The following is a 15,897-nucleotide window of genomic DNA, read 5'->3' as shown; positions in this document are numbered from 1 at the left end:
AAGATCTACATAGGCGAAACAGGGAGAACATCTACGAGATGTACACAGGTGCCTCAAAACCAGTTGCACGCCATTTTAATCTTCCTAATCACTCCCACCACAACATGACTATTTGCGGCCTATCCTTACACCATGGAAACACAGAAAGCCGTAAAAATCTCGAACAAAAATTTATTTTTCAACTGGGCACATTCTATTCACACGGAAACAATGAACGCCTCTCATGCCATTAATCTATTCACAAATTCACGTCATCCTATTTCTACCAATAGGCAAAGCTCCTCCGCACACATATAAACCTACAACAACCACAATTCCTCTATTCGCTCCGACGAAGGGCTAACGCTCGAAACGTCAGCTTTCCAAATCTTTCACGGTGGTTATTCGACCTTTATCAACTCGTTTGATAGAATCAATTTCTGATATGTCAAAGCCTCCAACATTACTTTGGCCAATGATGATAGAAAAGAGTCTTGAGCAGAGTGGTAACTGTCGATCATATAGCCCTAACAAGAAAATAAACTAGCAAGCAAGTAGCATTTAATGCGAGTGGTGACCAGCGCCCTCGAACACAGTTGCACTATTTATACATTTCAAACTTAACTAGCAAATACGTGGCCTAATAAAATATGCAAGGCGCGGTATGACAATAAGGTGCAAGGCTATGTATGCAAAGTGCATGATGGTGTTCTACAGTAACTATGATAATTATTTATTCATTATCACAATCATTATAAGTATCATTGTTACTTTATTTTAATTATTATATTCTGTTGTTAACCAAAACAGAACTTGTCCATGTATCTGATCTCGGAGCCTAAAGTTTGTCTCCTAAGCAACTCTACAGATAGGCAACCCAAGCCTGGGGACTTGATCAAAGAACTGCAGTCGGTGAGTACCACCCCAGATGAATTTGCCGCGAGAGAACATCATTCACCCACTCACCCCACCTATGTTTAGATTTTGCACATTAGGCCATGTCAGAGAAACGGTCGCCCTGTTTGTCTCCCAAACTTGAGAAATGAATAATGAATTTTTTTTCTCCTCCATGAACAAAAGTCACACCGCGACTGAATTGTCGACCACATCGCCATATATCTTAATATTATTAAATAACGGACTTGAGCTTTTCGTTATCAGTAGCATTTTTCAGTAGATTTTCAAGGAAATAGCACCTGTTTATTTTCCACAGGACGCCCAGCAGGGTCCCACCCGGGGAAAGCCCAAGCAAACGATTGTGTACGCGGTTGGTGATCCTGTTGCTGACCGCTCATTTCTTAGCGATATGATGGCAAACATGTGCGCTGAGCTTCCCATTTACTACTTGGTTCCAGAGATTGTTACTGTGGATGTACAAGGGAAAAAATTTGCAAAAAGTAAGTTGTTTAATTGTAGATCTAATCATTTACTACAATAGTCGTTAGCATTTAGTGGATGAGGTCGAGTATGATTTGAAGAATAATGAAGCCCGAGCGACGAGGGTGTTATCCGCGAGGCCAAAGGCCCTAGCCTTGTCTAAAGTGTAAAGTAACTCACAACTTGACGGGTGGCAATCTGCGAGCCAGTAAGTTGCGATCAGGCCCAATTGAACATCGCTCTCCGTGTCCTGTTATGTCGGCGCTCGCTAAAATTGTGCCTGACACGAACTCTCACAAGAATCTGTGTCTTCGTTCAGAATTTGGACGAAATTTGATTGGCTAATGCAACAACTGGAAGTCACTAAGATTCGTGTGCTCTTGCAAAAATTCCTACTGAGCCGCCATTAAATTGAGGACAACGAGGACAAGGTGGAGTTATGATTTAAAACGCAAGACAACCTAAAGGAGCGTGCACAAAAACTTGTGGATGGGGGGGGGGGGGGGGGGTGGGACGGGTGGGAAATTGGGTGGCCCCCCCCCCCCCAAACAATTAGAGGCAAAAAGGGGGTGTTTCAAAATTATAGAGTTTTGAAGCAAGCAACCGTGGACAATCTAGCTGTTGATGTACGTTGGATCAGTGGCTCGATCTGATTGGCGTAATTACAAGTTGTGAAGCTAAATATTTTGAGCAAGAGCCGATACAACGTAGATTTGATTTTAGTGGTGTACTTCATTTCGGCTGGCCAAACCATCCTTCTTCGGGTACAATAAGAGTTTACATTGGATTGCTTCTATGTACATATATATAGTAAATGGATGTTGACGTAATACTGGAGAAAATGTGGTAAAATATGGTAGTTACAACAAATTTGAATTGAAATACTGAGAGTAACGGAAAAATAACGGAAGTGACTCTAAATAATAAACCCAAATCTAATACGTTTCTTCGCGGATATTAAGACCGTTGGGATCAATTGTCCTGCCTTTTGAAATTAAAAACGAGATATCTGTTCTCGCACGTGGCCTCACATTCTGTCCTATTCCTAGACACATCAACTGGCCTGAAATCGTAGCTGACATATACGACTTTGTTCGACGCATGCGACTAACAGAGTTCTTCTTTGACGAGACCAATACCACTACTGTGAACAAACGAGACAACCCTTCTCATAATAAAAAGTACTTGGAACCCTCCTACTAACAGAGAACAGCCACTGGATACATTTTTAGACGCTGTTAAACTTGACAATCTTACTCTGACAATCTTACCACCTCAGAACTACAGGCAATACATTATAATAAAACCAGCAGACAAGGGTTCCGGTACGGTAATTATGGATAAAACCTGGTACATTGACGAATGCAACAGACAACTTAACGATTCTAAATTCTACCGACGCTTAAATGAAGACACACTGCCGACATACAAAAACGAGTAACAGTATACGTAAACAGAATGTACACTGACGACCTCTTTGACGAGAAGACAAAACAATACCTCATACAACCTGACGTAAAACCAGGACGTTTTTTACATCCTTCCCAAAGTACACAAGCCCGGTAACCCAGGACGCCCCATTGTTTTATCCAATAGTCATCTCACTTAACTCATATCCCATTTTGTTGACCACCACCTTCAACCTCTTGTCGACAATCTACCATCTCATGTTAAAGACACTAATGATTTTCTCAATAAACTCCTTACCATTGGCAAACTACCCTCTGATTCATTATCAATAACACTTAACGTCTCATCTTTATACACCAATATTCCGCATAATGAAGGTATTAATGCCTGTGATTATTTTTTGCGCACTGATCCTCACAACACCGTTCCCACTGGCACTACTTGCAACCTCATCCGCATGATTCTCACCATGAATAACTTCACTTTAATTTTAATAATAGCCACTACGTGAATACCTTCAAATTCACGGCACAGCTATGGGCACTAAAATGGCCCCCTCTTTTGCCAACCTTTTCCTTGGGCATTTCGAAAAAAATGCTTTAAGGAACGCCCCATTTCAACCCATACTTGGTTGAGATACATCGATGACATTTTTATGATCTGGACTGAAAGTCCCGAGAACCTAAAAATTTTCATCGTTTATCTCAACAGCATTCACCCTACCATTAAATTCACCAGCTCACACTCTCCCACCAATGTTCCTTTCCTTGACCTTGACGTCTCACTAGCTAGTGACGGAAGCATATAAACACAGACCTATACACAAAACCTACAGACAAACACCAATAGTTAATTTATTCTTCTTGTCATCCTCTACACACAAAAAATGACCCATTCCTAGATCCTTTCAGCCTAGCACTCCACCTACGACGAATCTGTTCTACCGGCGAAACGTTCAAGATTCGCACTACTAAACTAACAACGTACCTTCTGAAACGAGGTTACAAACACGACTTTGTTACTAAACAAATACAACGCACCGCAGACATTCCCCGCATACATATCCTACAACCTAAACAAATAAAGAAACCTGAACGCATACCTTTCATAACGACCTATAATTCATCACTTCCTTCCATCTTCAACGTAATTAAAAAAAAAAACCACTACAATCTACGTCTTTCAAAATGCTTTCCTACATCTACCTGTTGTGGCTTTCAGACGCTTCCCTAACCTCCGAGACCTGCTGGTAACAGCTAAACTGTCCCCTAATGTAAGGACGTATACAAAACATGGACCCCAGGTCCATGGACCATCACTGTGGACCCGGTCCATGGACTACCCCTCTGGACCACCCCTCATTTTGTAGAGTTTCAAGCAGAAAAATCTTTAGACGAGAAAGAGAAGTCATCCTGGCACTTATCTGGACAATTTAAGCAACTATTATCTCTTACAGGGCCTTGCATACGGTGAGAGCTACTGAAATTTAAACTGACCAATCAGAATTCAGCGAGAGGGAAAAACTGTGCTATCCTTGTGCTATCGACGTCACGCCAATTGTTTTCATTCTGATTGGTTAGATCGGTGGACATTCGCTCAGCCTTCTGTTGTGACTCTCTTGACCGTCGCTTCTTTGAACGAGACAGCGAGACAGAAATGACTCATTGTTCTGGCAATCAATTTGCCAATCCACTTTATCCAGTTTATGGATTGGTCTAGCATGTGATTAACAACCAGGATCGCTTTTTAACTTTATTCTGTAGACGAAGAAGACGTTGCTGAGTGAACATTTTTACGACGAAATCCCTTGGTTTGTACTGTTCAGCACTTTGATGTCCGATAACTGATCAATCACATTTGGTCGTCTGACCATATGAAGTTTTTTCAGCTCTTGTTTGTGTCCATCATGATCGAACTTCAGGTGAAGCGCTATGCTGCTTTATGCCAACTTCGGTGGCTTGTGATGAGCTTGCCTGCTGCCCAAATTGTTGTTGTATTTGGGTAAGATTGGTCTTGGGTTGGAACTTAATAGTGAGGGGAACAATTTTTCGTTCATCTGCTGTGCCAGACAACAAACAATCCTGTCGGGTGTTCCATGTGCTTGGTGAGTCTTGCACGACCATCGTCTATCAGATCTGGATTGGAGTTTTCTTTCAGTGATTACAACTTGCGATCGTTCTGCAAACATCTACGTAGCATGCAGCACTTTTTAATGACTCGAGGATCCCCGGTCCGTTTTGCTGTTTTAAACGGAGTCCTGCCTTTTGTGAGCTGTTTGTCTTCAGTGCTTGTACTTTTTCGTTTGTTCCTGGTGGCACAAAGTAACTTTGATGATTTCAAAGGACTTGAATCCTTAATTCAATTAGCGATTTTTTTATCAAGGAACCATTAAGTGAATGGTACACAAAATTAGGAGAAACTGTTGGTTGAATAGACAATATTTGTAGACATAATTATCTACCCAGTTTAAGTACCTAGCTCAACAAGTTGTTTGGCTCCACAAGTTTCAGTTTCAGGCCAGGTACCCGAATTCACCCAGGTACTGTTGCACACTACCATAGTTCTTTGGAAATTGAATAGCTCCTTGAACACCTGTTCCTTGACAAGAAACTTGATGTGTTTGTTCTCTACATTGGTGAATGCAGCCACTAACTGTCCAGTGTGGATAAACTCCAGACCAACTCCTCTTTCAATTTAATCTTTGTTCTTCGCAAGGCATCAATAATGGTGTCCCTTGTAAAATGTTAGTTTAAAGAGTTTGTTCAAGTTATTTCCCATTTCATAGGGCACTGTGGTTGCCAGATTTCACTTTCAAACTTATCATGGAAATGTAAATCAATACCAGTGAAAAGTCAGTCCCTTGAATTGTTGATAGAAAATTAATTTAAATGCATATTGAAACATCAGTTGAGGAATATTTCATTCCCACTTTGTGAACCTAACATACATTGCTGCTGTTTGTTTATTGCTTGGTCATTCAATGTCTTGATCACATCAAATTATTTAATTTTAGGTATTGTCTCAGACCTCCATAGAGACACTATCTTTATCTAAAAACTTAACTGGTTGCTTTTTGGAGCCCTTTTGTGGCATATTTAGATAGGCAGGAAATGTTCCACATTTTATGGTAAATGGTTCTGCATGGTTTTAAGGAATATATTGCAGCCAAATCTAATTTAATATGAGACTAAAATATGCTGTTTCACATTTTGTGAATTTAAAGACTATTAATTAATATTGTTTGCACTTGTTTTAAAAGGCTTAAGGTTGGCACTCAAAAGTGTTCCTTCTATGATCTCATTCTGTAAAGATTGCCTTGGGAGAATTGGATCAAGGCCAGTTTTTTCTTCTAGCTTCTTTCCCCAATGCCCTCTGAGAATGGAGTTGATTTGGTTTTGCCCAATGTTGAAAGATGAAACAATGCCTAAACCAGCCAGCCACAAGGAATACTTCATGGTGCTTTTTTACAAACATGGGCATGAGGGTGCTCGTAAGCATCTGAGCATTGTTTCGCCTGCTAAAGTGTTATTATAAATAATCTATTCCTCTAAGAGAGTCTTCTTTTCCTGTTGGTCATTCAAAAATTGTTTGAATAGCTTGTTTGAGCTGTTGGATAGATGCAGAACATTTGATGAGGCCCTCCTGGGGAGAGGAGTCCTTGTTCCCTTTACATATTTGCTTGTGTTTCCTTGTTCCCCAAATTACTTTCAAACTTGTTCCCAGGTTTTTGATCCCTAAAATTTAAATTGGTTTTCTTCCCTTGTTCCTTAAAATATTTTGATATTGTTGAAAAAAACAGTGAGGAACATTAAATTTTAGTTACCTAAATTTTGAAATTTTAGATACTAGATATTATATTCATATTTTTACATTTTTATGTATATATTTCTTTTTTCTTTAATATTATTTTGTGGAAAACCTGTAAAATAGCTTCAGCTAAGTGTTTCTACCTACGTTAAATAAAGATTATGTATGTATGTATGTATGTATGTATGTTACTCTGTTCCCCAGTTTAAATTAGCCATGTTCTTTTCTTCCCCAAACCCCTGGGAGTGCCTCTTTGTTGATGTTGATTCTCTTATTGGCCTAATAGCAATTCACTCTTGAATTGCAAGACACAGCAAGTTCTTATTTGGGATTGAGGGAAAAATAAATTTTCGCACAATAAAAGAAACACAATTTTGACTGCCCCTTCTAGATCTTGCTCTTTTCAGACATGAACCAGCTTGTTTGCACCTTTCTGGCAAGCTCTAGAAACTCTTCCTTAGCGAGCCTTCCACTGAAAAACTTTCCAAGTCTGGCTTTCCGGTGTTAGGGGCCGAGGTTTTTGTGCAAAATTCATCAGCGGCTTCCTTGCAGCTTCTAAAAGGTGTTCCTTCGGGCAATGGTTAGTAAACATTTTGTAGTGCTTATACAAATTTTCGCTACGTGAAAATGTATGTTCACACGAAAAAAATATCAGCTTGACAATTTTTCTTTCCCGATACTCCATTTAAAATGAACGTGAGCGCCATTAGGAATAAAGGGCCAGAAAACCATTTAAAACATTTTGTGGCAATTTTTTTGTCAACAAACTTGGGTTGTCGGCGAGCAGAATTCGAACGTGACCTGTTGTGCTTTGGCTTTTATTTGTGCTTTTTCTGACTATTCTAAGACGAATTCAGGCTGTTATTTTCGAATCAAGTGCAAGAAGACGGCAAAACCGTATCGATATTTATTTGAGTTAACTTCGCGAATAAAAACTTTGACCGCGTCCTTGCGTCGATCAACAACGATGTCATTTACGAACAACCGAAATGCACTGTTTCCGGTGAAGGGGCAAATGATTGACAGGATAGCACAGTTTTGACTGCCGCGAGAACTGCGGGCGCAGGTTCCGTATGCAAGGCCAGAGACATGCAAAAATTCAGGAGGCTTCAACTGGATTCCAACCCATGACCCTCTGCGAGGCCAGTGCAATGCTCAACCAACTGAACTATGAAGCCAGCCAGTTGGGAGCAGGTCATGTTTTGCATACGTCGTCCTCTTGGGGCCTTAGCATGCCTTTTTGGCCTGGCCTGTCTTGTGCCACGCTGGTAGGTCTCGACTCAGCCGACCGGTTGGCTCACAGTGGTTGAGCATCGGACTACTGTGCGGGAGGTCGCAGGATCAACACCCGGGCGGGACTAACACTCAGGGTCTTTAAATAATTGAGGAGAAAATGCTGCCTTTGTAATGACATCTGCAAATGCTTAGACTCTCTAGTCTTCTCGGATAAGGACGATAAACCGTAGATTCCTGTAACGGCCGAAGAAATATTTCGTCATTTGTTTTTTCCTTAATTAACCGCGTATGGTTGCGCGAGATCTTCATGCGTAGGCGAGGATTGCCTTTACATATCACGCGAGCACGTACCTTGTATCATGTTGGTAAATATGTGCAAAAGTAGTCTGGCAAAGTTGCCCGCAAAGTGTTCTTCACTGACTCTGAAAAGGAACTAGGGGAGTGGTCAGCGACATATTAGGTGGTATAGGTGTCTATAAGAAACAATTGGTGAAATCAGTAGCCCGTACCTAGGAGCGACGTTTTCACAGACCGCGATTTATTGACGTCATAGCGTCACCGCTATGTTTCTTGCGGAAAAGGTAGACTAAAAATAGATTGGTCAGCAAAACTGCCTTGCCATAGGATTAAAATGGGAGTTGTTCGCTCCTAGTCATGGGCTACTGCTTAAATTGTCCAGATAAGTGCGACAATCACTTCTCTCCTTCGTCTAAAGGTTTCTGCTTGTAACTTTACAAAATAAGGGGTGGTCCACAGGGGTAGTCCATGGACCGGGTCCATGAAGAGGTCCATGGACAGGGTCCACAGGGGTGGTCCATGGACCTGGGGTCCATGTTTTGTATACGTCCCCTGATGTAACTCATTCTAATTCCGCACTTTCTTCCGGTTCTTTTCGCCGTGGCAAAAACTGCACTACCTGTCCTTACATTTTCCATGGACTAATCAACTACACGTTCTTTTCTACTGGCAAAACACGCTTCATTAATTCCCACATAACTTGCGAAACTAAAAACCTTATTTACATGATTCAATGTAACAGAATCCATCTACAGTACATAGGAGAAACTAAACAACGTTTAAAAGACCGTTTAAATGAACACCGCCGCACTTTAGATAACGCTAACACCAAATCCAAACCTATTACCAAACCTATTATTAGAACATTTCCCCTACTCTCTCCACAACATTTCTAAGTACATGCAATTAATTCCTATCGAAAAAATATTTTCCAACAGAGACTCGATCCGTAAGGCCAGGTACACTTTTTTAATTTCAAGAGGCAGGACAATTGATCCCAACGGTATTAATATCCGCGAAGAAACGTATTAGATTTCAGTTTATTGTTTACAGTCAATACCGTTATTTTTCCGTTACTCTTAGTATTTCAATTCAAATTTGTTGTAACTACCATATTTTATCACATTTTCTCCAGTATTACGTCAACATCCATTTACTATATATATGTACATAGAAGCAATCCAATGTAAACTCTCATTGTACCTGAAAGAGGATGGTTTGGCCAGCCGAAATATAGTACACCACTAAAACCAAATCTCCGTTGTATCGGCTCTTTCTCAAAATATTTAGCTTTTCAAAATTATAAACACTCTCAAGGGGGGTAGCTTAAATAATGAAAACAAAATGTAAACACAATTTGACAAAATATAATATTCAAGATTGTAAACTGGTGATTGACAGGCCTACATGACTCCCATGTACGTGGACTGGTTTCCTTTTCCTTTGTCATAATTTTGCTTTCTCGAGTACATATTTGAATGGACGCCTCTTTTAGGTGCTTCCAGTAAGATTTCATTTAGCGATGGTTTTTGTTCTATGAGACTTAAGATTTAGACCTTCATATTATTGTGTGATACGTTTTCTTCGAAGAAAATAGCTTTCTTGTTGATATAATAAAACAGCTTCACTTTTGAAGTTTTACAAAGTTTACTAAGTTGACTCAGAGGCCTAAGAGGTTGGTTTATAATTAAGCTCATAAACGCGACGGTCTTTCTTATTCTTCCACTTGCTCAAGGCTGTTGAGCACGTTCTTCTTGTTGAACTTTGAGCAAACATCGCAATACGTGAAGTTTTTTCTTCATCATACCTGAGGCATCCGTGTGTATATCTTTTTTTCTTCTGTGTACTGCCATTGTCAACGTATTTTATATTTGGGTTATTTTCTTAGCTTTCTTTCGCCATAATCATAAATGCCTTTGCACCCACGTGCTGTATTCCATATTTGGTAACCCTCACTCTAAGGGTGCTCTAGGCACTAAAAATTCAACGTGGCGGTGTTTTTATCAGCAATGCAATTACAGACTTATATTTTTTTTCAATCAGAAATTACTTCATGGTTTATTTTAGAGCCGACCGATATTTTTCTTTCTAAGTAACTTGTGTTATATATTCTAAAATTAGTTCTCAAAAAAGAAACGACAGTTTTCAATTTACAAAACATGTTTCGACATACTCATGTCATCTTCAGTTGCAAATGAGCTTTTCAAGGGTTGTACATTTGAATTTATGTTAAGGTATGTTGCAAAATTACGTGTCAGAACTTGCGTACAATTTAAATATGAAGTGTGAAATGCACAGAAAACAAAAATAGCGCACATAGCAATAAAATAAAAGACAAAAGAGCAACGTAATTAAAAAGAAAGAGACAAATCTAAATGCCTCAACTGCTGATTAAGGATGGGATTTTCCCACTTAATGTGCAATGCCTCTTTGATCTTAATTTGGAATTTTGAGGCGGCAGAATCTAAGATCGTGAAACATTCTGTGTTACAAGAGTCATGACAGGCCCTAGATGACTGCAGGTGTCTGTAAACATGCGAAGACTTGTCCGACAAGAGATGCTCACGAGCACGCGTACGTAGGTGGCGAGTGGTCTCGCCAATGTAGCTGGCATTACAGCCAGCACACGAGAATTTATAAACGACACGCGAACGTAGACCTTGCGGTACTGAATCTTTCACGCTGAACATGTTTCTAAGTTTAAATGTACTAAAGACCAACTTAATATCTAAATCAGCTTTGCAATAATGTTTGAGTAGTTGTCTTAACTTGGTCTGGGCGATTTCAGAAAACCGGCCAACATAAGGGAGTTTATAGAAGTGCGTAGAAGTTTTCCCGGAGTTGGATGAGGCGTCCCGCCCAGTCAGAGAAGGATTCATTTTCTTAGAAAGATACCTGTGAATAATCTTGTCGATGACCCACGAAGGAAAACAATTTTCCGTAGTAAGAAAATAAGCTTCTTGACGTCCAGATGAAAACCAACCCAGGAATTGTTGATCTTATATACTCTGTCTAGTAATGTTCTGACTAGACCCAGTTTGTAATTCAAAGGGGCGAAGCTGAAAAAATTAGCAAGAAGACCAGTAAATGTCTTCGTACGATATACACTAGTAACAATAGATGGATGACCGTTGTCTAGCAATATGTATAGAAAAGATAATTTCTTATTGATTTCCCTTTCCATTGTGAAACGGATACTTGGGTGCCTTGCGTTGATATAATCAAAGAACATGAGCGCATCATCTTCGTTATTGAACAAACAAAAGGTGTCATCAACATAGCGTCTATAGAACAAAACTTGGGAGGATGAGAAATTATCCAACCAGTTTTTTTCATGGTGTCCCATAAAAAGGTTTGCGAGGACTGGAGCAAGGGGGGAACCCATGGCAACCCCATCTACTTGGTAATGAAACACACCCTTGAATAAGAAGTGGGTCCCTGCTGTTGCGAAGGAAAAAAGGGTTTTAAGGTCAGTGGGGCTTATCGCAAGGCCAGGATTACCCTGATAAATGTAGGTGACCGCCAAGTCAATGCACTCATCAAGGGGTATACTAGTAAACAGACTCTCAACATCAAAAGAGACCATAAACTTCCCGGAGGTTGGTAACTGGTTGATTTCATGTTCAAATGAAAACGTGTCGCGGAGGTTGTAGTCACACGGGACATGAGGCTCTAAAAGATCGCAAAGGAACTTAGATAGATTATAATTGTAGGTGCCTATTGAAGATACTATGGGTCGAAATGCAGGTGTTTCATTAAGCTGCCGAGCCTTGTGCATTTTAGGAAGGCCATAGAACCTAGCCGGTTGAGAACCAACTGGATAAATTCTCTCATGTGTATCTTTGTCTAAGTGAGCCTTATTTTTAAGTGCTCTTAAAAAACGTTGTAATTTGCCCTCCCTTTGTAAAGTGGGGTCGTTATCAATAACCTTAAACTTAGAAGTGTCACTTATAATGGCAAAAATACTCTGTTCATAAGCAATCCTGTCCATGACAACGACGCCATTTCCTTTGTCAGGCTTCAGTATCACAATGTCCTTGTTCTTTCTCAGTTCCTTTAATATCCTGAAGTTCCTTAAGTCCGCCACAAAAGGTTGGTGTGAAGAAACATACGAATGGGCAAGATGAGAGAGGTCGGCGACAAGCTTTCCCTTTTGTTTCCCGTCGATTAAACTTCCAGGGGCACCAAACGACCAATTTGTTGTAAAATGTATTATCATACCCCAGTTAATGAAAATAATGTTATCAAGGCATTTTCAGGTGTTTTTCAGTGTTGCTGGGAAAACATTATCTATTCCTTTTTCCCAGCAAGACACACAAGAAATTTCCCAGCCAGCTAGATAAAATTGGTTGGTTTCCCAGCCAGCTGATCAAATTTATTTTCAGGCCAGGAATTCCGCGTGCTTTCAAATCCCTCGATCCGAAACGACCGAACAAAAGCGACAAAACCGGGACAAAACAGGTTTTTTCCGCAAGCGCAATCACTCTGACCAGCCGTCGTATGTTTGTGACTACTCTCTGGGAGAGGAAAGGGGTTCTTTTTTTTTTTTTTTAGTCGTCCTCAGTCTTCAGAGTTTCTACAGCCAGCTCGGGTTGAAATGCTAGAAAATGTCAGTACTTCCCAGGCAAAACCTCTATCAATAACAAAATTTCCCAGCCAGCTCATCGAAACACCTGTATTTTTGCCAGCCAGCAAGATTCCTCTGGGGAACAGATAATGTGAGGAACAGATTCGTTGGGTGCCCCTGAATTTCTGACCATAGTGCGATGAATCAGTTCGAAACAAGAAAACACATCCGTTTTGTTGATGGTGGGGGTACAGATAGAATGTGAAAGACCGTATTTAAGTATTCCAAGTTGCTCGGACGTGAGGTTCTGCGAAGAGAGGTTGGTAACTGTCTCCGTTGGAGAAAATGGTAGAACCATGTTTCGCGTTAGGTTTTTAAGTTTCTTCTCGTGGGTGGCTATAACACGTTTAAAAGCTTTTCCAACATTGTATTTTATACTTCGATGGAGGATGTATCGATCGATGTTGTTGACAACGCCATTAATATGCTCGGCCAACCTGTCTCTTACAAGGGTTAACTTACTGAATTCCTTTCTTCGTTTGGCGATTGCACTTCGTAGTAGACGTTTTCGAATAGCATGTACATCATGTCTACTTGTATTTGGTAGTTGAAAACAGATAAATTTCGGAAACACATTGAAGGATAAACAGTGTTTCCGAAATTTATAAGAAGATAATAAGAAGCTTATTTTCTTACTACGGAAAATTGTTTTCCGTCGTGGGTCATTGACAAGATTATTCACAGGTATCTTTCTAAGAAAATGAATCCTTCTCTGACTGGGCGGGACGCCTCATCCAACTCCGGGAAAACTTCTACGCACTTCTATAAACTCCCTTATGTTGGCCGGTTTTCTGAAATCGCCCAGACCAAGTTAAGACAACTACTCAAACATTATTGCAAAGCTGATTTAGATATTAAGTTGGTCTTTAGTACATTTAAACTTAGAAACATGTTCAGCGTGAAAGATTCAGTACCGCAAGGTCTACGTTCGCGTGTCGTTTATAAATTCTCGTGTGCTGGCTGTAATGCCAGCTACATTGGCGAGACCACTCGCCACCTACGTACACGTGCTCGTGAGCATCTCTTGTCGGACAAGTCTTCGCATGTTTACAGACACCTGCAGTCATCTAGGGCCTGTCATGACTCTTGTAACACAGAATGTTTCACGATCTTAGATTCTGCCGCCTCAAAATTCCAAATTAAGATCAAAGAGGCATTGCACATTAAGTGGGAAAATCCCATCCTTAATCAGCAGTTGAGGCATTTAGATTTGTCTCTTTCTTTTTAATTACGTTGCTCTTTTGTCTTTTATTTTATTGCTATGTGCGCTATTTTTGTTTTCTGTGCATTTCACACTTCATATTTAAATTGTACGCAAGTTCTGACACGTAATTTTGCAACATACCTTAACATAAATTCAAATGTACAACCCTTGAAAAGCTCATTTGCAACTGAAGATGACATGAGTATGTCGAAACATGTTTTGTAAATTTAAAATTAATTACAGAAACAAGGTATTATTCGATCTGTCGTGTCATGTTTGCGTTTGTTGCATCCTGTAGGACGCATGCCACGTATTATTTTGCGTCTTGTAGGATTTTTACGCGTCAGAGATGCAGGATGCATGGGCAACAAAATCACTGATTTATGAGGCGCATAGCGCCAAGTTGGTTATAATCATTTTATACCCAACAAGTGCTAGTAGCCTATAGTTTTATTAAAAACTCCTGGATCAACAACTCTTCCATGTTGATTTCTGCCTCGGTCAATTCCGGTCCAAAACAGCTTTCGTCGGCCATTTTTTCTCAGAACTGCAAAAATGTTTTCAGCTCGCTTTATTGCAAACGCGTTCCTTGGCCATATTAGGTACAGCAGGTATAAGAAATGATAGCCTGTGTCCGGAAAGCCAATGAAACTAAACTAAAGGCAAGCGAAAGGTAAAACGTAAAGAGCCAATAACCTGCAATCAGGCTCCATTCTTGTTGCGCGAGGGGAAGTAGCGAGCGCCAACATAAGAAGACATGAGAGCGATACTCAATTGGACCTGAAAAACTCCCTTTGTCGCCGATCCACAACTGCACCCATAATTCAAATAGCTAGAGAGCAACCCTCTCGACTCCTTATCATAAATTTATTTACAGAAACATTTTAAAGAGAAAAAAAGAAGTACGCTAATCTAATGAGGTTCACAAGCTTTTGGTATCAAAGTATGAAATACATCGACAACACAGCAAAAAGCTTGATTCACCTTCAACAAAATCATCGGTGCTTCACTTCGTTCACTTCCAAAAGAGATATCACTTTCACGTACTCTTTATAAGCAAAGATTATTTTACCCAATGATCACAAATTTGTTATAAGAGCTTTCCATACGATCAAAATCGTCAATATTCCCCAACAACAATTAATCGTGTGGTGGATATGTCAATCATGGCGTCTTCCTCATTTCACATCACCCGACGCGCGACAACACGCGAGTATCACTTAGGGGAAGAAATTTCATTAGTTAAAGTTAAAAAATGTCAATCAATCAAAAAAAGTGGGCGGTAGACGTTTCATGGAAGAGTTGGGTCAGGTTCTATTTTTCGCCGTCCCCTCGCGTAACGAAAATGGAGCCTGATCGCAGGTTAGCGAGCCAGCGATTCATGGAAGCTATGCCAGTCTCGCATTTAAGTCTGAGTACCCATTTCAAATAGTGCTCATAAACAGTATTTAAGTCTAAGCACTCATTTTAAAACGGTTAGCTTTTCAATAACTGTGTAACTCGCATGTTGACGCGCATGGCTCGCCATGTTGGCTCGCATGACTCGCAGCCATGGTTCGCATGGTTCGCACATTGCCATCACTCACTCAGTAACGGCGTCCATAATCGGTAAAACATCTCTATAGTATATTTTGTCGTTATTTCTTTCACTATTCCAGGAAATTACTTTACCACTAAGCAGCAACAACAACAACTTGTGACAACAACCTTTATTCGTACGCTTATTACATATATTATTTACAAAGGAAAGTAAGAAAATTAATCAAAATTAAATACAGTACCGCCAGGTGATCTGGTGACGTAATTTGGAGGACTGCGAAGAAAAAGTTTAACGCCGTATCCCACAACCACGCGCGGCATTAGGTTTTGTTTCCAAATTTCTTGCAGTGTTTCCATCGCCAAAACTCAAGAGATCGTTTCATGTCTCCCACATTTCCTGATACTGAATGAATATTCAAGT

The 15,897-nt window shown here is 40.2% G+C and overlaps 1 protein-coding gene across 5 annotated transcripts in view; it reads left to right on the top strand.

The window, feature by feature from the left end:
* The window catches only part of LOC138015064 (leukocyte cell-derived chemotaxin 1-like), a 33,945-nt gene that overhangs the window by 14,792 nt on the left and 3,256 nt on the right, over window positions 1–15,897 (top strand). For all 5 annotated transcript variants that reach the window (XM_068861973.1, XM_068861968.1, XM_068861969.1 and 2 more), the window contains exons 5-6: window positions 790–891; window positions 1,193–1,376. In XM_068861973.1, coding sequence (XP_068718074.1) covers window positions 790–891; window positions 1,193–1,376 — 286 coding nt within the window. The remainder of the gene's footprint in view (window positions 1–789; window positions 892–1,192; window positions 1,377–15,897) is intronic.

This window comes from Montipora capricornis, chromosome 9, assembly GCF_036669925.1.
Source record: "Montipora capricornis isolate CH-2021 chromosome 9, ASM3666992v2, whole genome shotgun sequence".
In the NCBI taxonomy this organism is placed as follows: Eukaryota; Metazoa; Cnidaria; class Anthozoa; order Scleractinia; family Acroporidae; genus Montipora; species Montipora capricornis.
The sequence above is the reverse complement of the archived record's forward strand: the minus strand, read 5'-3'. Positions and strand labels throughout refer to the sequence as shown.